Source organism: Eimeria acervulina, genomic scaffold, assembly GCF_000499425.1.
Source record: "Eimeria acervulina Houghton genomic scaffold, Eah_scaff266, whole genome shotgun sequence".
In the NCBI taxonomy this organism is placed as follows: domain Eukaryota; phylum Apicomplexa; class Conoidasida; order Eucoccidiorida; family Eimeriidae; genus Eimeria; species Eimeria acervulina.
The window spans coordinates 17,501-40,701 of NW_013548128.1; the positions used below are offsets into that span (position 1 = coordinate 17,501).

Sequence of the window (23,201 nt, forward strand, 5' to 3'; positions counted from 1 at the left end):
GTTTATTTAATGTGAAGGCGCTGCTGTCTATGCAGAACATGCACGCTTCTAAACTCATTTCTCTGTAGACAGATATATATATATATATATATATTTAAACATATCTTTATCTACATATATATATTTAAATATATATATAATGTTCAAATATATCTTCATGTATGTAGCAGCAGATAGAGCAGAAACAGCAGAAACAGAAGCAGAAGCATGAACAGCAGCAGAAACAGCAGCAGCAGCATCAACAGAAGCAGCAGCATCAGAAACAGCAGAGGCAACAGAAACACCACCGCCAGCATAAAGCAGAAGCAGCAGCAGCAAGAACAGCAGCAGCAGCAGTAGAAACAGCAGCATGAACAGCAGCAGCAGCAGAAGCAGCAGCATGAACAGCAGCAGCAGCGCCAGAAACAGCAGCAGCAGCGCCAGAAACAGCAGCATGAACAGCAGCAGCAGCAGAAACAGCAGCAGCAGCACGAACAGCAGCAGCAGCAGAAACAGCAGCAGCAGCATAAACAGCAGCAGCAGCATTAACAGCAGCAGCAGCAGAAACAGCAGCAGCAGCAGCATGAACAGCAGCAGCAGCATGAACAGCAGCAGCAGCATGAACAGAAGCAGCAGCATGAACAGCAGCAGCATGAACAGCAGCAGCAGCAGCAGAAACAGCAGCAGCAGAACAAGACAGGGGGAGAGCGTCTAGGTATGGACATCAACGCCATCTCTCCGCTACTTTAGCAGCGTCAATATGAAGTTAAGAGCAGCGAAAAACGAAAAATGCAGCAGCAAGTTGCTGAGCTGTACATACACCTCAAGAGAATTGAATGCATGCATAGTGTTGCTGCTGCTGCTGCTGCTGCACATTTTCTATTTAGGAGATAATATACTGCTGTATATCTGTAATAAGAACAAAGAAAGAAGAGAAGAAGGAGAAGAAAGAAGCAAAAGAACACATAAACAGAGTCTTACCAACTCTAAATGAAGCAGCAGCAATAAACAAAAAAATATGTAGCTCTAAAGCTGCTGAAGGTGCTGCAGCGTCTTCGTGCAGCCGGCTGAAGAGAAGATATATTATTTGTTTGTTTGTTTCTTCACCAAAGAAACAAAAAGAAATATATATATTTTTTTAATTAAATAAGATTGCTGCTGCTGCGTGTGTAGGGGAGATGATGAAAAGAAAAAAAATAAATTATAAAGGGGTTAATTATAAAGAAAGTACAATAATAAGGTTTTTAATGAGGTGTATGTACACCTAAATATATATAGTAGACATTTATATCAGACACCGCCAGCAGCTGCAGCAGCACCTACAACAGTGGGTATAGTAGGGCTGTCTCTGTAGCTGCATATTTATTGTTTTATTTGTTTTACTTCTTAATAAATTATTGAATTAAAAAGAAGAAGAAAACATAGAAAACAATGCAGAAGAGACGGACATTAATATATTGCTTTCAGGTGTATAGGCAGCTCTTTATTAATGCTGGTGTTTCTAAGGGTTGCTGCTGCAAGCCCTGTTGTACACAGACGTCTGCTGCTGCTGCTGCTGCTGCTGCAGCAGCAGCAGCAGCTGCTGCTGCTGCTGCTGCGTGTATAAGTGTGTTGCTTTTGTTTGGTTTATATGTTTAGGATATCTTTTTGATTTACTTGTTGAATTCTGGCGAAGGAGAAACAAACTAAGGTGCTGCAGCTATACTTCTTTCTTGTTGCTGCTGCCCTCCCCCCACGCGTCCGTATTTGCTTCTTTTATACATAGGCGTTGGCTCTGTCTTTTTTTGCATTTATATTATCTGTTCAGTAATATCTTTGTAGTTATTCTTATGTAGAGTCTTTCATCTCTGTCTTTTTATACTGTTGCTGCGCCTCCTCATTTACCCGCCCGCTGCAGCTGCTGCTGCTGCTGCTGCTGCTGTTGCTGCTGCTGCTGCTGCTGCTGCTGCTGGGCGCGGTTTTGTTTGTTGACTCTCTTCTGCTGCTGCTTGGGTTTATATTTGTCTCTCTCTCTTCAACAATTCTTCGACAAGCAGCAAACAAATCCCCCTGGTAGACAACTTATATGTATGTATATTTATATATATATCTGCAGCTGCGGCGTCGCTAGAGAGGCCCCTCTTCTTTAGCTCTCTCTCTTTCTCTGTCTTCTTCGTTTTGGGCTTAAGCTGCGCAGCAGCAGCAGCAGCAACAGCAGCAGCAGCAGCAGCAGCAGCAGGAAAGACAGCAGCAGCAGCAACAGCAGCAGTGTGCTGCTGCTGGTATAGATGCTTGTCTCCCTGTGTACAGATGCTGAAGTAAATCTTCTTTTCTTTTGTTTTTTTAAATGGGTGTTGAAGTGGCAGCGCTCTTAAGAAGACTGCAGCAGCAGCAGCAGCAGCAAGAGCAGCAGCATAAAGCAGCACTATATATATAATCTGCTCTTTTGCTGCTGCATGTTTATATCTTTATTAGAGTGTACTTCTAATAAAGAGTAAACGCATGCATACGTCTTCTTATTGTTTATTTATTATCTTACCTACGGACAAATACTCTACAGAAATCAGCCAGCAGCTACGCGGCTTCTTATACAGACGCAGAGCAGGGGGCGAGACAACGCAGCCAGCAGCACGGCAACCCAGAAGCTGCTGCTGCTGCTGCTCCCCCTCCTCCTGCTGCTGCTCCTCCTCCTCTTCCTCCTGCTGCTGCTACTGCAGAAGCATTCGAGGCTGCCGCTGCAGCTGCAGCAGGTTAAGGGAGCATATTTCGCTGTCTTCAACTGTGGGGCGGCCGGGGGCCGCCATATTACGGTGTACAGACACCCGAAGCATATTTGTGCGTCGGGAAGCAATTTTAGGGTAGAGTAATTATTATCTGTTTCGTTTTTCTTTATATTTTACTGCTTTATATATATTATTGTTTATTGCTTGGCTCTTGTCGTTTTAAGTCGCTAACCAAGCCGTCGTCTCTGTCAGTGCTTTTCTTCTCTTCTCAGCAGCAGCCTCTGCAGCAGCAGCAGCAGCAGCAAGAGTATCAGCAGCAGCAGCAGCAGCAGCAAGAGTAGCAGCAGCAGCAGCAGCAGCAGCAAGAGTATCAGCAGCAGCAGCAGCAGCAGCAGGGGTGTACCGCGCTGCTCTGTTTGAATTTGCTGGGGGAGTTCGTATCAGTGCAGCGTCTATTAACTTCGCCGCATCTTCTCGGGCGTTCAGGAGCGGCGTGTGGTGTCTCTGCTTTATATATTTAATTTATTTATTTCTGTTGCTCATATTGCACAGTAACAGCAACAGTAGTAGCAGCAACAACAGCAGCAACAGCAGCAACAGCAACAGCAGCAGCAGCAGCCAGAGGTTGAAGGGATCTTTAGGCCGGGTGTGGGGGAAGCTCAGCAGCATACAGCTAATGGGTGGCTGTCGTATAGACTCTCTGGTGTCGGGCAGCAGCACGCGTCCGTCTGTTGTAGACGAAGGAGCAGCACATGAGTCATCGGATAGCGAGCAGCAGCAGCAGCAGCAGCAGCAGCAGCAGCATTTGAGTAGCGAGGTGCTGCATATGGTAAGAGAAGAGCTGCAGCAGCGGAAGCTACAGATTCAAGACTTCGTCTTCTACGGTACTGTGGGCACCGGCTCCTTTGGACGTGTTTGTATCGTCGATTTACAGCAGGCTGAGGAGTGGTATCCGCCTATGGCGTTAAAAATATTAAGCAAACAAAAAGTTATTACTATGAAACAAGTTGAACACGTCAAAGACGAACGCAGAATACTCGCACAGCTCAGCCACCCTTTCATCGTCAACCTACTCGTAAGACTCAATCCCTTATTCTATTCTTGGATATATATATATATAATGTATAAATATATATATTATATTAATGTATATATGCATATACATTATATATATGCGTGTATATATATATGCATGTAAGTATATATACATATATATAATTACACACATTCAAATATCTATTAATACTATTCGTATATTATGTGTACAGTTTGTCTTCATAGGATATAAATACATAAGTGTATACATAAATGTACATTCATATATATATATATATACGAGGTGTATATGCAGATATATATATATATATAGTTGGTTGTGTTGTTTGTGATAACATTGCAGGCATCGTTTCAAGACGAAAAGCGTTTGTTTCTGTTGATGGAGTATGTAAACGGCGGGGAGTTATTTAGTTATTTGCGTAAGCAGATATCAGTGCCAGTTGAGCAGGCTCGATTATATGCAGCTGAGATAACATTAGCTTTTCAGTATCTGCATGAAAGGAGTATAGTTTATAGGGATCTTAAGCCAGAGAACCTTTTAATAGATGCACAGGGCCATATTAAGATTACAGACTTCGGCTTCGCGAAGGTTGTTGTCGGGAGAACGTGGACATTGTGCGGTACTCATGAATACTTAGCCCCAGAGTCTATAACAAGAAGAGGACATGGTTTACAAGTAGACTGGTGGGCTCTAGGCATTCTTCTCTTTGAGATGTTAGCAGGGAGACCTCCTTTTGTTGATGATACACCTTTAGGTATATATAAAAAAATCATCGCCGGTAAAATCGAGTTTCCTGCACTCTTTGATTGTTCTGCTAAGTCTCTTATTAAAAGGCTGCTTATTCATGAGCCTAATAAACGCTACGGCTGTCTTAAGGATGGTGCTGAAGATGTTAAAAACCACAAGTTCTTTAGAGGGATTGACTGGGAGCTCTGTTATCAAAGAAAGATTAGACCCCCTTATAAACCTAATATACAAGGACCCAGAGACAGCAGCATGTTCGATACTTACGCAGAATCTACCGAGTCCTCAGCGCCTGTTATTGACTCTGCTACTCAGCAGGCTCTCTTTCACAACTTCTGACGTCTTCTCTCCGTCTCTCATCATACCATGCATGTGTGCATGCATGTATGTATGCATGCATGCACACACCTGCACAGACACCCTGCGGTGTATGCACAGATATGCAACACTGCAGCCCAACCACAGGCCTCCCCTCTCCACCTTATCTACGGCTCCTGATTTTTTTGTGGTCTTACAAACAGGAGACCGAGACGCAGGCCTTGGGGCCTTGCGCAGCAGCAGCAGCAGCAGCAGCAACAGCAGCAGCAGGAGCTGCAGCTGCGCTGCGCTGGGCACGCCCATGCAGGAGGAGAAGGCAGGACGGCTTTTTACAGCAGGTGACCACTGGTCACGAACGGAATACTGTGTTTTAATGAATTTCATTTGTAGCAACAATAAACGCAATACAGTGTCTTTGTTTGTTCTGCACAAATGTACAGACAGCTTTTCTTGTCTAACAGACAATAAAACGAAGACAGACAGACACAAATAGCTTCAGCTGGCTATTCTTATTTATTGCTTCGATCCACACGCCTTTAAGTGCCGCTGCTGCTGTTGCTGTTGCTGTTGTTGCTGCTGCTGCTGACACGGCTGTTGCTGCTTCTGCGTGCATGCATCGTTAATTGTCTAATCACAAGTGCATGCAGCAGATGAAAATTCTTACTAAGTGCACTGCATATGTTGAAGGACGCTTCCCTGCTGTTAGACCCTTTGCAGCAAATGTTGTTACCCTCTTGCCGGGTCTTCTAGCGTTGTTTGCCTGTATATCAGCGGTTGTTGCAATAAGAAAAACTATAAAGATATTATTTTATTCTTTACTTACAACTACAGAAAAACTTAAAGACATTTCAATTCAATTCCTCTACTTACCAGCAGCATGCCGAAGTAAAGGCGCTTCTGTGGTGGACCCTCTACCGTTGTTGCCTTCGACGCTCCTGGCTGAGCTACTGCTGCTGCTCTTGCTGCTGCTGTTGCTGCTGCTGCTGGTATTGCTGCTGCTGCAGCAACAGCAGGTGCAGCAGCAGCAGCAGGCTCAAGTGCAGCAGTAGTGGTAGTGAAAGCAGGATCGGTTGACGCTGCAGCGCCAGCTGCTGCTGCTGCTCCCGCTGAAGGTGCTGCGGCCTGAGGCTGCTGCTGTGCAGCACCTAGAAGACCGTGTGGGAGCCCCTGTTGCAGGTGAGGGGCCTCCTCGATGTTTCTTTTCTGTTTGATATTGAAGTGCATCACGAGGGCAGTGCAGCAGCAAAACAAGTGTTGGCTTACCCGGTTGTTTGCTGCAGTATTTGCATGCAGCTGCAAACTGGTGGGGCTGTTGTCTGTGTGTGCGTGCTAAGAAGACGGTGCCGATTAAGCGTAAATGAATTAATATTATGAATGGACAGATCTCTTCTTACTGCAGCTTGCTCCAGAGAAAGCGAAAGCTCCTGCTGTCTGTAAAGAGAGGTTTTATCTCAGAGTTTACGCGGTGTTAATCATCAATATTATCCAGCTGCTGAGGCCCCTAAGGCGGTGCATACCTGCACAATTCACGTATGATGCTACGTTGAACTTCTTCGTATTCCTGTTGCATTTGGAGGCCCCCGCGTTGCAGGTGGATCGCCTCTTCTTGCAGAAGCAATGATTGAGCACTGAGGCGGTCGTTGTCTTCTTGTATCTGTATCATTTCTGCAGGAGGCCAGCAGTAGTAACGGAAACGGAGGTGCACATACACCCCAGAAGATGCACAAGAAAAGTGGAAAGCTGACTTTTATTCAACTCGTCAGTCTTCGCTATCCATTCGCGAAACGAATTGACGTCTTCTGTTATTCGAGATATTTCGGAGAGTTTCTGTTCCAGCTGCATCAGGCGCTCAAGTTTGCAAATGCATGCGCGTGCTTCAGTCATTTCAAGGTGAATTTCTTCTGTAAGTTCATTAATTTCATCATTTTGTTCCTTCTTCTGCATTTCGAAGTCTTCACAAGGAAGCGGAAGGGAAAAGAGCGCCGGCTGCATCGAAGTTTCTTCAGTTTGTTTATCGTGACTGACAGCATCATCACTGCTTCTGGTGTTCGACTGAAAAAGAAAAGAAAACTGCATTATGCTAACTGCAACTGTCGAAACAACTCTTTCTTCACGAGATAAGCACTGAAAGATCAATAGGCTATTCCCTCACAACTCTAAGCAGGTTTCTGAGGAAAAACACCAGAAAGCTGAGGAAAGTTGAATGAACGATCGCCGCTGAATTTCAGGTGTATGTACACCTCACCAACGCCGCCTGCCCTAGATTATGTGTCTTCAGACATCTTCAACTAACTGAAACCTCTTAATTTTCCCTTGTTTGCTGCATTAACAACGCAACAATTCGGCCAACAGCCAACAACAGAACAGCAGATGCCTCCACTCTAAAATGTATATTCCGCAGCTGCATGAAGAGGACCTCTATCCGTCAAACTCTTCTCAAAAGAAAGAGAGAAGTAAGTCCGTATTTCTATTTCTTTGCCTTTTCCCTCTATTTGCATGCTAAGAACAAAGGCAAATACTCTAAAAGAATAAACTCAACTGCTTGCACAGCGCTGCATCTATTTGCTGCAGTCTAACAAGCGTGCGGACTCTATAGCCTCAAGAACTACAATGACTATTCCCCAACTATAATTAATGCAACACAAAATGAAAGTTTCCGCCTGTGTTCATCCTCCGCCCCCACGAACCAACTGGTAAATAATAATATATTTTCAAGGAGGCCGTCTGCGCTGCAGCAGCAGCAGCAGCAGCAATTGCTGTTGGTGGTGCTGCTGCGCCTACGTCTTTCCCCATAGCAGGAGACGCTTAAGGAGGGGCTCATAGATGCCTCTCCTAAGTGCCCCCAGCATGAGCCACAGGCAGCCGCCAAGGGCGCATGCATGCAGCAGCAAGAGGCAATGAATTAAGACCTTGGTTTCTCTTTCTTTTCCTTGAACAAAGCAAGGAGAGAGACACCAGAGACCTTAACTATCTTAAAGCGGACCCCTGGAATATCACCTACTGCATGACCCGAACGCCCAAACCCTGCAACAAGTACTTCGTCGTTTTCATCGATATAATTCAAGCAACCGTCGCGAGGGACGAACGCAGTTATCTTCTTCCCATTCTTAATCAGCTGGACGCGCACGCACTTACGAATAGCTGAGTTAGGCTGAAGACAGCACAATTACAAATAACAATATCATCTATTATTATACATGTTTATTATTATTATTATTATTATTATTATTATTATTATTATTATTATTATTATTATTATTATTATTATTCTCGACATAACACCAACACAAAAACGAGATATTTGTTATGCACGCATATAATCCAACTAATATAAAATAAATAAATAAATATATATATATATATATATATATATATGCAGTAAAAAACACGATATAAACAAAATATACTAAACATATATATATATATATATATATATAACATAAACATAAATATATAACATAAGCACATAAGAAAAGCCTACACACAAATGAATATAAAGCACCTGCTTGGCTTCAATGCCTAATTTTTCAACAACAATGCCCTTTGCATGCGAGCTGCCTCCAAAAGGATTGGCTTTCCAGCGAGTACCCAGGTGCGCTTTCTTGTATTGTTTGTCAGCCCACTTCTGCACCCGTCGGCGGTTGCGCAGTTTGCGCGCAGTGCGCATACCACGAGGCTTGCCTGCATCGCATGCATATAAATAAATAAATATATATGTATGTATATATATATATTATGTGTATATATATATTATGTGTATATATATTTGTGTGTGTTGATACATATATGTATATTTATATACCTTTATATCGATTCATATATAAGCTATTATATACATATATGTATGTGTTTATATTATATAAAGTTTATATACTATGTACAATGTGCATGCACCATAGATGCATTGATATATATATATATATATCAATGCATGAACATATATATATATATATATATATACATATATATATGTTCCGCTGCGTGCATGCATGCATGCCCTACACTATATATGCATGCATGTCACTATACATGCATGCATGCATGCAGCTGGCTGTAAACAGCAGATGCCTCCGCCAATGCAAATGCAGGAACATCAACAAGCAAAAGAACAACACAAACTAACAGCTATACTTCTACAGACCCACAGAGAGCTTCATCTATATACAGCAGCAGCAGCAGCAGCAACAGAAGCACAGCCCACAGCACCAGCTAAGAGCAGCAAGAAGCAAAGACGAAGAAACTCTTCACGCATGTAATTAACACCAGCAGCAACAGCAGCAGTAGCTGCTGCTGCTGCTGCTGCTGCTGCTGCGCAGCATCAGCATGCAGATCGACGCCACAGGGTTGATAAGGAAAAGAAGTAGAGGTCGTTCAATAGAGACGTATACAGAGACAAATAATAAAAAGAAGAGAAAATAAAGAAGCCCCTCAAGTAATAAACAAATACAAGCAAGAGAAGAGCCGCCCCACGGCAGGCTCCACATGCAGCAGAAGAGCAGCAGCAGCAGAAGCAGCAGCAGCAGCAGCAAGAAACACAGTTGGTACGAGAGTAAAACCCGTTTAGCATCGAAACACAACCAACATCAGCAACAAATAAAACAAACACCCCTTATGGGGCGCCCTCATTGCTGCTGCTGCTGCTGCTGCTGCTGCTGCTGCTGTGGGCTCTGTGGTGTATAGACAGTGTGGCGTTCTTTGCTCTACTTACACGCTCCCATTTTAAATCAAACGGTGCAGGCGGCGAAACAAAACAAGAAGAAAATGATGATAAAGCCCTCTTGCAAACTCAGCAGCTGCAGCAGCAACAGTAGCCTTAGCAGCAGCAGCAGCAGCTGCTGCTGCTGCTGCTGCTGCTGCGGCTGCGGCTGCTGCAGCTGAGGGGAGGCGCAGCGCAGCCCCTACAATATTGAGGAGAGGTTGGAGTGTAAGCCTCTTATTTATTTGTTAAAATCTATTTAATTATTTAAATTTATTATATTAATACATTATTTTATTTTATTTTCATTTAAATACAGCAGCAGACATATAATCACCACCAGCCATAACAAGGCGCCCCTCTATACAACGGCGGCGGTCGGCAGCCTTGCTGCCAGCAGCAGCAGCAGCAGCGGCAGCTGCTGCAGCGGCAGCAACAAGTATTCACTGAATTGTTGTATAGAGCTGCTGTAGGCCCTTTGCCTCTTTCTTCTTCTTCTTCTGCATGCAGCAGGAAGCGCCTCACTTCGCTTCTTTCGTATACAAAGCAGCAGCGCCAGACACCGCGGCGTCTCGCAGCAGCAGCAACAGCAGCAGCTGCTGCAGCCGCATCAGCAGCAGACACACAGCGGGGCCCGCGTGGCAGCCTAAGGGCAACGCAGCAGCAGCTGCAGCAGCAACAGCAGCAGCAGAAACACCAGCAGCAGCAGCAGCAGCAGCAGCAACACAGTGGTATAGGGACCCGTGTCTCCTAACTACAGCATCGGCATCAGTATCGGGCTGTCTCTTGCTGCTACGAACTCACCTCCTTTTCTCTCTCCGCAGCAGAGGTTTAATTAGACCGCCTGCTGCAGCAGAGGCAGCAGCACAGCAGCAGCAGATATATCTTGTTGCAGATACACCCTAGACACAACAGAGACACCCATCATGCCGCTGTACACACGTGCAGCAGCAGCAGCAGCTGCTGCTGCTGCTGCAATTGCTCTCATTAGCCTCCTACACTTTGGGGCCCTCGCAGCACAGCCACCTCCACAGGTAAACGAAAACGCCAGCAGCAAACAGCAGCAGCACCAGCTGCTGCTGCTGCTGCTGCTGCTTTAAGTGCAGCAATATGACGCTGTTATGCTTTGTGTATATCTTTCTTCCTAATGGCCTCTCCTTTTCTATCTTTGGCTGCTTCGCTTTCTTTCTATTTACAACATCTATGGGTGCCTTTTGCTGCATGCCCTGCTTTAGTTGTTTGTTTAACTCTTTGTTTGCCTTTCTGTATTTCTATTGTTCATTTTCATTTGATTGCTGCTGCTGCTGCTGCTGTCTCTGTCTGTGTGTCTGTCTCTTCTTGCTGCAGTCTCCCCCTGCTACATACACCGCCCCAGAAGCAGGAGGAGCTTCAGCGCCTCCACCGCCACCACCGCAGCAGCAGCAGCAGCAGCAGTACACTCCTCCTGCTGCTCCCCCGCAGCAGCAGCAGCAGCAGCAGGCCCCTCCGCCGCCGCCGCAGCAGCAGCAGCAGCAGCAGCAACCCGGATACCAGCAGCAGCAACCTTCTGGGGGCTATGCGGCGCCTCCTCCCGCTGGTGCGCAGTATGCCTATTCACATGATCCTCGGCAGCAGCACGTGCATGCACAGCAGCAGCAGCAGCAGCAGCCACCTCCACCGCCGCCAGCACAGGCTTACTACGCAGCAGACCAGAGGTACGCGCAGCAGCAGCAGCAGCAGCCGCCGAGCTATCAACATCACGGTGGTGCATATCAGCCGCAGCACACTTATTCACCACCAGCATATCAGCAGCAGCAGCAGCAGCAGCAGCAGCAGCCGCCAGTATACCAGGCGCCTCCGCCGCAGTATGGACAGCCGGCGCCACCGCCCCCTGCGCAGCAGCAGCAGCAGCAGCCGCATCAGCAGCAGCAGTACTATCAGCCACCACCTCCTCCTCCCCCACAGTACCAGGCCCCTCCTCCGCAGCAGCAAACTGGCAGGGCACCGCAGCAGCAGCAGCAGCAACAGCAGCAGCAGTCAGGGAAGCGGCAGCAGCCGACGCAGGAGCGTCAGCAGCCGACCCGTGCGGAGCCGCAGAGCAGCAGCGGCAGCAGCAGCAACAGCAACAGCAAGAAGGAGAAGAAGCAGCAGAAAGAGAAAAGACAAAAACAAAGACAAACAGATGAGCCTACCCCCTATGGAGACGGCCTTCCGATTGCTGCAGAGGAGATGACTCCTGAATATCAGCCGCGGCGCACGGAAGAAGGAGCTGTACGTACACCCCAACCAGCAGCAGCAGCAGCAGCAGGAGCAGCAGCAGCAGCAGCAGGAGCAGCAGCAGCAGCAGCAGCAGAAGTGGTTAGGTGCTGCAGCGTGTCTGTTATTGTTTGCTTTAGACAGCGGGGGGAGGGAGGGTATTGCCGCTTAGAAGACAGCTATTAGGGTTTAGAAGGCTCTTTAGGGTTTGCTGCGGTTTATTGTGGTGGTTTAGGGTTTATTAGAGCCCTGTTGGAGCTGTCTAGGGTTTGGCAGGGTGTTGTTTAAGATTTGTTAGGGTTTTTAGGCCTTATAGTCAGGGGTCTCGTTAGGGTTTAGGGTTTAGGGTTTAGGGTTATTAGGGTTTTTAGGGCTTATAGTCAGGGGTGTTCTTAGGGTTTAGAACTTAAGGCTTAGGGTTTAGGGTTTATGGCGTTTGATTATCGTCTGTTAAGCATTTTTAATAGGGGTTGATTAGGGTGTATGAGGGTTTATGATGGTTTAGGGTTTAGGGTTTGCGTTGCAGGTGGCGGACAGCACCGAGCACCAGACGGCGAGTTTGATGGAGGAGTGGGAGAAGCACATGCAGAACTTCATCCCTGAAATGCTTGTCAGTGCTGCTGCTGTTGCTGCTGCTGCTGTTGCTGCTGCTGCTGCCGTTGCTGCTGCTGCTGTTGCTCCTGTCGTTGCTGCTGCTGTCGTTGCTGCTGTTGTTGCTGCTGAATTCTGCTGTTGCTGATGAATTCTGCTGCATTTTTGTTTATGTTGTTTATATTGTTTATATTGTTTATATATTTTATATTGTTTATATTGTTTGTCTGCCTCGCCTTTTCTCTCTTCGTTTGTTTTTTGCTTGCAAGTTGAATTCATCCTTTTTATTTCTTTTTTCTCCTTTCTTCTACTTTATTATTTTGTTTATTTTATATTTTATTTTATTATTTTATTATTTATTATTTATGTTTCGGTAATATATTCATTAAGTCAGCGTTCAGACGAATGCAATGTTTTGCATGCAAATGCTTCATAAATCTGAATTCATTTTTCTAGTTTCTTTTTTCTTCCATTTGTATTTATTTCACTTCTCTTATTTTATTTATTATCTACTTATCTATTTATTTATTTATTTATTTATTTATTTATTTATTTATTTATTTATTTATTTATTAGGTAACGTTTTCTTTAAGCCCGCGTTCAGACGAATATTTTTTCGAGGCGGTGGAGGCTGAGGGAATTTTTCTCCGCGGCGGATTTTTCGTGGGCGGCGATGAGGGCGACACAGCAGTAGACTTTTCTATTATGGATCCTGACGGTATATATAATTAAATAATTAATTATTATTTAATTAATCAATTAGTTTATTATTTAATCAATTAGTTTATTATTTAATTAATTTAGTTATTTAGTATTTGTTTTGTATTTGTTTTGTATTTGTTGATATATATATGTATGTATATGCATGCAGCCAGTTGCACCTAAGAATTAGCAGTATATTATGTAGTGTGGTAATAATGAGAATAATAGTTTTTGTTATGTTTTATGTATTATTTGCTGCCTTCTTTTCTCGCAATAGAGAGGCAAAGCAGCTTTAAGGGTTTAGGGTTTACTATGTGGGTTGTTTAGTAGGGTTTATTATTCGAGTTTATAATTAGGGTTTATTGTAAAGGTTTATGATGAGGGTTTATTTTAAGGGTTTACGATTATTAGGGTTTTATTTATTAGGGTTTGTGGCTTTGTTTAGGGGATTTAATATACAAGAAAAGCAAATCGGAAGGTTTGTTTTACTTCACGGCGAAGAAGAAAGGCACTTACTCGTTCATTCTCTCCAACCACAGGTAGGGTTTAGGGTTTAGGGTTTAGGGTTTAGGGTTTAGGGTTTTTTACTGGGGTCTAGGGTTTGTTTATTAGGGTTGTTTAGTGGAGGTGTTTATATAGGGTTTATTATTATTTGAGGTGTCTAGGGTTTAGGGTGTCAGGGTTTATTACTAGGGTTTATTAGTTTTTATTAGGGTTTATTGTGAAATATTTTAATGTATGAAGAGTTATTTTACTTCTATAGAGAAGAATTCTTAATTTATTTAGGTAGAAGATAATTACTGATGAATTATATTTATATACTTCATAGTACATAATGCATTATATATTTTATTTATTTATTTATTTAGGTGGATGGAGACAAAGACAGTAACATTCGCAATTGGAAGAGGTTTAGAAACTGCACTGCTGCCTAAACATTTAAACAATGCAGAAGAAATGGTTAACCAGCTGGAGAGACAGCTGAAAGATATTCAGGTTCGATGGCCCACTTTATTTCATTCACTTCTTTTTTTCTTCTTTTTCTTCTTTTTTATTCGCTTTCTTCTTTTTCTTCTTTATCCGCTTTCTTCTTCTTTGTTGGTTTATTTCATTCACTTCTTTTTTCTTTTTTATTCGCTTTTTTCTGCTTCCCTATATATAAATAAATATATATATAAAGCACAGAAGAATCTCTTCATGCATGCAAGCCCCACCACCAAGACATTCCTACTATTGCCGTTCCTGCTTCTGCTGCTGCTGCTGCTTCTGCTGCTGCTGCTGCTGCTGCTGTTGCTGCAGGCTGAGTCCTCTTATCTGTGGATTCGACAGCGTTCCCTGAACGACGCCGCTCAGGGCTTTTTGCAGCGTTTATCGTGGTTGAGCGGAATTGAATTTTTAATGTTGGTGGCAACTGCTGCTTTTCACGCTCGTTACATCATTGGGCTGGTCTCAGATAAACGTATTCTTTAAGTGAAAGCCGAACAAAGAAGAAGGAATAAAGACAGAAAAGAAATAATAAAGAAATAAAGAAATAAAGAGAGAAAGAGAGAGAGAGAGAAGACAGCTGTCTCTTGCCTCCCTCTGTTCTGCACACCTATATATATATATATATATATATATATATATATATATATACATATATATATATGTTGTGTGAAGTGCATGCGGTCTGGATTATGTATGCAGTATATGTATAATGCATAGAATTTTTATATTATACATATGTGTATATTTGTATCTATAGGCGTATAAGGAGGTGCGTATATGTATATGTATGTATGTATATAATATAGTATATATGCATTCATGTATACATATATATATAATGTCTATGTATATATTTTTTATATACGTATGTATATAATATATATTATATATGCAGCTGTTTGTATGGGCGTACAGCACTGAGACAGACGACATGAACTGCTTAGCTGTGCCGCAGTGCACAGTAAATATCAGTTTATATATTTATTAAACATAATCTAAGGATTATGTTTAATGTATAAGTGCGTTCAAGTATATAAATTTATAATATATATGTTTAAGGACATGTATATATATTAAATATAATGTATGCGTACATCTGCATATCTGCAAAACATATTATGTGCTATGTACGGCGTGGTGGAAAGAAGAAAACCAAACAAAGAAAAACAAAAAGACAGCAATTTGAGGTGTACAGACACCTCACGGCTTTAAAACAAATTCACAACTCAAACGAGCTGTACCTCAGAGCCCTACATATAATATATATATATATATATAGTTTGTAGAAGTAATACAATTAATTAAATAGGGTATATAAATCAGCGTATAGTTTGTATAAATAATTAATTGAATAGGGTTTATGCAAAGTACAAGGAAACGAAGAAAATAGGAAGAGAGGAGACAGCGCTGCCTTTACTGAAAGATCTGCTTGTATTGTTTGTCTCGCTTTGTATATTTCTTTAGCTGCTATTTGCTGCATTTATTTATTTATTTATTTATTTATACCTCTTAATTACTTTTCTGGGGTTTTGTACTTCATTTCGTTTTGCTGCCGGTCTACTTATTATTTTCGTTTTCTTTCATTTGCCTCTTCTTTTGCATTTCTCTCTCTTCGTCTCAAGTAGGCATTAAGGCAGCAGCAACCTCCACAGCAGCACCAGCAGCAACAGCACCAGCAGCACCAGCAGCAACAACACCAGCAGCACCAGCAGCAACAGCACCAGCAGCAACAGCACCAGCAGCAGATGGAAAAAGCGTTAGCTGCGTGTTGTTTGTTGGGTAATTGTTTATTCATTGAAAAAGAATATATATATGTATATATGTATATATATATAACGTGTACAAATAATACATAATATATATATATATATATATGCTGTATACATTTAGTGTTGGGGTTTGCTGTAGCGGAGTAGGTTCGCATCTATTGCTGCAGGTAGGCACTTGCTGAGGAAGTGCTGCAGCTGCTGCTGCTGCTGGGAGCCCTCTATAGACAGCTCAGACTGACGCAAATAAACAGAAGGCAAGTTAGAGGGGTAGATGAATTGCTTTAGATAATATACGTCTCCTACGGGGGTTATATACACCTCGGGAGAAGAGAGGCCTCCTGCTGCTGCTGCTGCTGCCTGGGATACTGCTGCTGCTGCTGCTGCTAGACCGTCGCAGGCTTCTGCTGCTGGTTGTATTGACGCTGCTGCTTCTGCTTCTGAGATGCCTTTTATCGCTCCAGCAGTGGGCGTTACTGCCGGTGCAGCAGCAGCAGCAGCAGCAGGGAGGGGAAGGTGCTGCGATTTGCATGCGCAGTCTGCGTGCGTAGCAGCATTTGTTTGTATCTGAGCAGCAGCAGCAGCAGCGTCGATGGTTCCTGCAGCAACAGCAGCAACAAGCTGCAGCAGCTGCTGCAGCAGCATCACTCGCGTCGCTATTGCCATGGGCGCGTTCAGCAGCACCACCGCCTGCATGCGCGAGAGAAGCAGCAGCAGCTCAGCAGACACCCCAGGTGTTGCTGCCCACTGCAGCAGCACTGGGATCGTCTCTAAAAGCGATCCCAGGCCCTCAAAGACCTCCTTTAAGGCCGCTCCGTCTTCCCGCAGGTCTACTATAAGCAATGCCTTGTCTGTGTGCATCTGCTGAAACAAAGTAACAAACACATACTATGCTGCTGCTGCTGTTGCTTCTGCTGCTGTTGTTGTTGCTTCTGCTGCTGTTGCTGCTGCTTCCGGTGCTGCTGCTGTTGCTGGCACTGCTGCTGCTGATGCTGCTGCTGCTGCTGTTGTTTGTGCTACTGGTGATGCTGTTGTTGGGTATTATTATTTTATTATTTTTATTTGTATTCGAAGCATTGGCTCACAGCGAGAGCGACTGAGAGATGTAGATTGGTAATGCGAAGTAAAGCAGCAGTTTGATGAAAAGAAAATAATTCTCTGTTCCTTTTTATTATTTGTCTTCCGAGAATGTCTGTTGTTTTATGCTGTTTGTTGCTGCCTATGGAGTGTATGTACACCGCAGCAGCTCCACTGATAGCGTACGAGACAAAATATAACGGCTCTGGGGTCTCTATTAATTTATAATCATTAAATAAACTTAATAAAGCAGAAGAAGAGTCTTCAGCAAAATAATTAGGAGGAAAAACCGTAGAAGGAACCGAGATATTCAGCCGGCAGCGAGCTGTACATACACCCCAAACAACAGCAGATCCCTCTATAGACAAAAAAATATAAAGAATAATAAATGAAGAATATACCAATCGCAGTTGAAATCAAGCATATTCAAATTAAACTGAATTTTGTCCTCAAATGCAGGCGCATGCAAACCCCAGACACACAAACGTATTTCTACAAACTATATATATAAGCATTAATATAAGCATAAATATATACATAAATATATGTACAAATATATATATATATATATAGCTAATATGAATACAAATATTAATATTAATATAAATATCGATATTACAGCCAGTATGTTTCCTTACCGGGCAACTCCGCATCTTTTCTGTCTTTAACATGGGCGCCACGAGCAGCTGCTGCTGTTGCTGCTGCTGTTGCTGCGTCTGTTGCTGCTGGGGCTAACAGCAGGTAGATGGAGAGAGAAAGAAGAAGGAAGAAACTGTTTGCGGTCATTGGCTATTTTATTAGATTTGCGAAGTAAAAAAAATGGCATTTATCCACAGTATGTGTGCTGTACATACACCTGAAGTGTTCAGCTGTACAGACACCTGAAATATACATGTATATATATATTTATATGTTTATATGTTCATGTTGTATGTAGGGCCTCAAATACGGACACGCCTCCTTTTGGCAGCAACAGCAACAACAGCAACACCAGCGGCAGCAGCAGCAGCACCAGCTGGGCAGGCTTCAGCTAAAGGATAAACAGCAGCAGCAGCAGCAACGGCAACAACAGTGAACCGTATCGTTTCGTTTTGCTTGGGAAACTGTTTTATATTTTCGCTGTTCCCACGTCGCTGCTCTGTTTTGAGCGAAGTACGAAGATAGTTATGAATTGGTCCATATTTGTTAATTAATTATTTAATTTATTTATTTATTTGCTTGCTTTAATATATAAATTTGGTTAATTTCTCTAATTTTGCTTCAACATCGGGGTCCGTTGCACGTAGCAGGCAGAGGGGCCCCCCTGATTTGGTGCGGCGCGCAGCGTCACATAGAGAAAAAGCGAGAAATAAAAAAGATATAATAAAAATATCAAAATAAATGTTTAAATAATTCAAATAAATCAAAATACCTAAAAGGAGCAGCAAAAATACATATCTGATGGCTAGGGGGCCCCGTGGGGGCCCGTCGATTTTCGTCGTTTTTTTTGAGGTGTATGTACACCCGAAGAAGATCGCGGCTTTTTTTCTAGTTCTTCTTTAATTATTTATTTTATTCTTTAGTTTTGTTTATCTAGTTTGTCTGAGCGCTTGTTTTCGCCCTTCTGTTTGAATATCGCTTGCGCTTTCCCTCTTTACCTTTTTTAAAAATAATTCTTTTTTTCTGTTTGTCGGTTTCCCCATAGTTTTGAGGTGTATGTACACCTGAAGTATCTGTATACCGCAGCCGGTTGAGTTGAATTGCCTTTCATGGTCTCTTCTGAACTTTCTGTGTGTCATTCTTCCTCTTCTCTTGATTTGGATAAGGAATCAATTATTTATCTATTTGTTCGTCCTCTTCTCTTCTTTATTAGGGATCAGCAGCAGCGTAGCGGCTTCCGTCTTGCGTATTCTTTCAGCGAATACGAGGTTCCCTTATAAATACGAAATATAACTATTCATCTGTTTCTAGTGCGGCATTCTCTTGCCAGCGTTTTCTTTTCTTCTCTCGCCTCTTCGATCTGTCTATTTTTCTTTCTCGCGGTTATCGCTGCTGCGGTCTGTTTTTTTCTCTTCGTCTATTATTGTATATCTCTATCTTTCCGTCTGTCTGCTTTCTTTCTTTTTCTCTCTTTGTTTCGTATTACTAATTCTCTCATTCCATTTCCATGAAGATGAACTTGGGTGTTCTTTCTGCGCCTCCCAAGTGGAGACTACCCGCGGCTCTCAGCAGCCGGTGCCTCTCTCCAGCAGCAGCAGCAACAGCAGCAACAGCATCAGCACCAGCACGTGCAGCAGCATCAAGAGCAGCACCAGCAGCAGCAACAGCAGCAGCAGCATTTCCTGTGTTGAGGTGTATAGGCAGGTTCTTCTCTTCTGCTGCAGGAGAATTGCCAACTCCGCTCTTTTCAGGCGGCCGTCTCAAACCCCAGAAGCGGCTTTTCGCCCCAACGCTAACAGAAGGTGTTTATTAGAAATAAATAGATAACATTAAATGGATAAATAAATAGCATTAAATGAACAAACAAATAAATAAATAGCATTAAACAAACAAATAAATACATAGCATTGGACATGAACGAATAAATGGCATTGAAGGAAATGATGAAGAAAGGGCAGTAGACAAATAAATGAATAAGCAGCATTCAGGAAACAAATATATTAATGTTATATAAACAAATAAGTTTATTATATTAAGCAAACAGATACATAAATGTCAGACCCACTTGTTTATTTGCGTGTTTGTTGTTTGTTCATTTGTTTGTTTACTTATTTATTTATTTGTTTTATGGTTTATTATATTATTCTTTTCTATTTATCTCCCTGCTGGTTTTTGACGTTTCTGTGTTTAAATGTATATTCTGTATTCGCGTGCGTATATTTATTCACTCATTTATTTATTTATTTATTTATTTATTTATTTATTTATTTATCTATTTGTTCTCTGTTTTCTTTCAAGGTAAATATGCGGTGCTGCCCGCCCACGAAATTCCGCGGGGCCTCCGTCGCCCTCCCTACGCTGTTGCAGCAGATGGGAGGCCTCAGACACCTACTGCTGCTGCTGCTGCTGCTGCTGCTGCTGGTGATGCTGCTGCTGGAGAAGAAGATGGAGAAGAAGAGTTGTTTAAAGACCCACTTAATTGGGCTGTTGACGAGGCGGGTGAAGTTCAGACAGCAGAAAATATCAAAAAAATACGCAAAGTTTGCGAAGTTGCTGCTGCCGCCCTTCGCCTCGCAGTTAATAACGCCAAACCCGGTAAACAAAATAAATAAATAAATAAATAAATAAATAAATAAATAAATAAATAAATGCATCTGTATGCATGCATATATATATATATATATATATGGGGGGAAAATAGAAGTAGAAGTGCATATATATATTTTAAAATAGAAGTAAACAGAAATATATAAATAGAAATAGAAATAGAAAAAAAGATAAATGTTAATGCAAATGTAAAATTGTAAATATTCAGTAAATAGGAATATACGTGATATAAATAAAGACGAAGACAAAGATAATTGCAGAGGCAGCTACACGGATGAAGACAGAAGAAAACACAAAATACAACATGCGTTAATTGTTTTTGTTTTGCTGTTGCTGGTTTGCTGCTGCTGCTGCTACTTTGCTGCTGCTGTGTTGCTGCTGTTTCTGGTGCTGTTATTGCTGTTTGCGTTTTTCGTTTGGTGCTGCTACCTTCATGGCTGCTCTGCTGCTGCTTTCGTTGCTGCTGCTTCGCCGCTGCTGCTGTCCTGCTGCTTCTGCTGTTGCTGCTGCTGTTGCTGCTGCTGCTGATCCTGTTTGCTGCAGGAGTAACTACGGAGGCAATTGACGGCGCTGTTCATCGCTTTTTGATTTCGCGCGGTGCTTATCCGGCCGCGGTGAATTTCTTTGGATTTCCAAAGGCCATCTGCGCCTCTGTAAATGAAGGCAAGAACTACCTCCTGTTGCTGTTGCTGCTGCTGTTGGTGTCGCTGCTGTTGCTGTTGTTGGTGTCGCTGCTGCTGCTGGTCGTGGTGGTGGTGGTGGTGGTGCTGCTGCTGCTGTCTTTGTCTCTGTTTTGGTCTCTTGTCTCGGTTCTTTCGCCCATTTGCGCCGCTGTCAATGACGGCAAGGACTCCCTTCTGCTGTTGCTGCTGTTGGTGTTGTTGTTGTTTCTGTCTGTTGATGTGTGTATCCCTTTCTCTTGTTCATTTTGGGGTTTTAAGGGTTAACAGTTTTTAGTTACAGGGTTTTAGGGTCTAGGGTTTAGGGTTTAGGGCCTAGGGCTACAATTTAGGGTTTAGGGTTTAGGGTTCAGGGTTTGTTTGCAGTGGCTTGCCACGGCATTCCAAACCTGCGGCCTTTAGAGGAGGGAGATATTATATCTTTTGACTGCACCGCCTTTCTTGACGGGTTTTTCGGTAATATGCCCCCCACAAACAAGAACAAGAAAAGTGCCTCTTCTTGCATGCATGCATGCGTGCATGCATGCATGCAAACGGGAACGCAGCCCTAAACCAGCGCATGGAACAGTGCATGCATGCACACAGAAACAAAGCCCCAAAACAACACATGCATGCATGCGTGCATGGAGTGGCAGAGAAAGCCCCAAAGTTGCGGAAGGATGCATGCAGACATAATCCATCTGTCGCGGGTACCGCCTCTGATTTAATCGATGGAGTAACCTGTACATGCATTTTTGTGTTTGTTTTAATTTAAATTGCATGCAAAAAGAAAAATGAATCCTTTTATCTCTCTTCTCTTTTCTGCAGGGGACTGCGCAGCCACCGTTGCTGTTGGCTCTGTAGCACCGCAACACGCCGAGCTTGTTGCAGCTGCAAAGGCAAGCAAACCCTAAACCCTAAACCCTCAACATGGTTCCCTAAACGCTAAACCCTAAACCCCGCACTATGGAGCACAACTCCTAAACCCTAAACTGTGAAGCCTACTTCATCAACCCTACACAATGGAGCCCAAACCATAAACCCTAGACCCTAGAGAGCGAATATCAATCCCCGTGTTTCAGCCTTTTTAGCTGTCAGCAGCAGAGTATATGGATATAAAGAGAGGAGACAAACAAAGTCATACACCTCATGCACCTGAAAGCCTAGATGCATGCACAGCAAGACAGGGGGACGGGTTGTATATACTACAAACAAAAGAAAATAAACATCTGAGCAATGCTTTCCTAAACAACCCGAACCCCGAGCCATTCAACGCCCACTGTAGCCACACTTTTCGTGGCCTAGGCCTGTAGCCACACTTTTCGTGGTCTAGGGCTTAGGGTTTAGGGTTTAGGGTTTAGGGTTTGTGGTGGTGTGCAGGAGTGCTTGGAGGTGGCCATTCGGTCTGTTAAGCCAGGAAGGCCCATAGGGGAAGTAGGCAAAGTCATTCAGTGAGGCGCTTCATTGCCCTCCTGTTCGCTGTTAGGGTTTAGGGTTTAGGGTTTGTTGTGGACAGTTACTTGCTGGCGTATGTGTATTTGTTTGGGGTTTGTGTCTGCCTTTTTGTATTGTTTTTGTCTTTCGCTTTCATACACGTAATTTTAATAACAATTGCAGTGATGATTATATTTGTTGTTGTTGTGTTTATTATTATTGCATTAATAATAAATGCGTTTTATGCCGTTTGGTTTGCTTGTTTTATTCACCCCTTCTCTTTTTGTTTATTTTCTGCTGTTTTCGTTGCTATTCTCTTTTGCTTTGGTGCTGCTGAGTATTCCATTTAACCAATGGTTTAAATTTGTTTGTTTTCGCTACTTTACTGATGCCTCTACTTTAAGTAAATTGATTTAATTTAACCAACTTAATTAGACTTACTTAAACTCATTTCATTTAATTAATCTTATTTCCTTTCAATTGTTTAGGTCGGTTTTATTTAATTTAATTCAATTTATTTAATTTCTCAACTTATTTTTATTTTATGTAGTTATTCCACTTTATTATTTAATTTCATTTAATTATTTAATTATTGAATTTAATTATTTAACTTGCTTATTTAATATGCTTATTAAATCTAATTATTAAGTTTAAATGTTAATTTAAATATTTACTTTTAATTGTTTATTTTATTTCAGAGACTTCGCTCAGTCTTCGGGTTTTTCGGTCATTTCTGCATTTTGCGGTCATTTCATTGGCCGTCGTCTTCATCTCCCTCCCCTTGTGCCTCACGCCTATCGTGAGTTTAAATAAATTATATATATATATATATATATTAATTATATTTAGTGTTTATGTTGCATATATACTATTTATGCACATAGTGGTATATATTTACTTCATATTATGTAAATATATATATATATATATACATATACATATATATACATATATATATATATATATAGTCTATATAAATGGTTAATGGCATTAAGTTTAAATCCGTAT

At 42.5% G+C, this 23,201-nt stretch overlaps 4 protein-coding genes across 4 annotated transcripts; 3 read left to right on the forward strand and 1 right to left on the reverse strand.

Annotated features, from left to right (window-relative positions):
* Window positions 1-3,357: 3,357 nt before the first annotated feature.
* EAH_00029580 (AGC kinase, putative) lies at window positions 3,358-4,821 on the forward strand (the record flags this gene model as incomplete). The annotated part of the gene is made up of 2 exons (XM_013392574.1): window positions 3,358-3,756; window positions 4,081-4,821. The coding sequence occupies 2 exons, from the start codon at window positions 3,358-3,360 to the stop codon at window positions 4,819-4,821; spliced, it is 1,140 nt and encodes a 379-aa protein (XP_013248028.1).
* A 5,601-nt stretch (window positions 4,822-10,422) lies between these two features.
* Window positions 10,423-14,494, forward strand: EAH_00029590 (hypothetical protein, conserved; the record flags this gene model as incomplete). The annotated part of the gene is made up of 7 exons (XM_013392575.1): window positions 10,423-10,530; window positions 10,844-11,746; window positions 12,258-12,341; window positions 12,899-13,040; window positions 13,470-13,563; window positions 13,894-14,020; window positions 14,324-14,494. The coding sequence occupies 7 exons, from the start codon at window positions 10,423-10,425 to the stop codon at window positions 14,492-14,494; spliced, it is 1,629 nt and encodes a 542-aa protein (XP_013248029.1).
* A 1,403-nt stretch (window positions 14,495-15,897) lies between these two features.
* Window positions 15,898-16,638, reverse strand: EAH_00029600 (hypothetical protein; the record flags this gene model as incomplete). Its single annotated transcript, XM_013392576.1, has 1 exon — window positions 15,898-16,638. One exon carries the CDS (start codon window positions 16,636-16,638, stop codon window positions 15,898-15,900), a length of 741 nt encoding a protein of 246 aa, XP_013248030.1.
* Window positions 16,639-19,006: 2,368 nt separating this feature from the next.
* EAH_00029610 (methionine aminopeptidase, putative) lies at window positions 19,007-22,214 on the forward strand (the record flags this gene model as incomplete). The annotated part of the gene is made up of 4 exons (XM_013392577.1): window positions 19,007-19,295; window positions 19,792-20,088; window positions 20,644-20,714; window positions 22,140-22,214. 4 exons carry the CDS (start codon window positions 19,007-19,009, stop codon window positions 22,212-22,214), a joined length of 732 nt encoding a protein of 243 aa, XP_013248031.1.
* Between the last annotated feature and the right edge of the window lie 987 nt (window positions 22,215-23,201).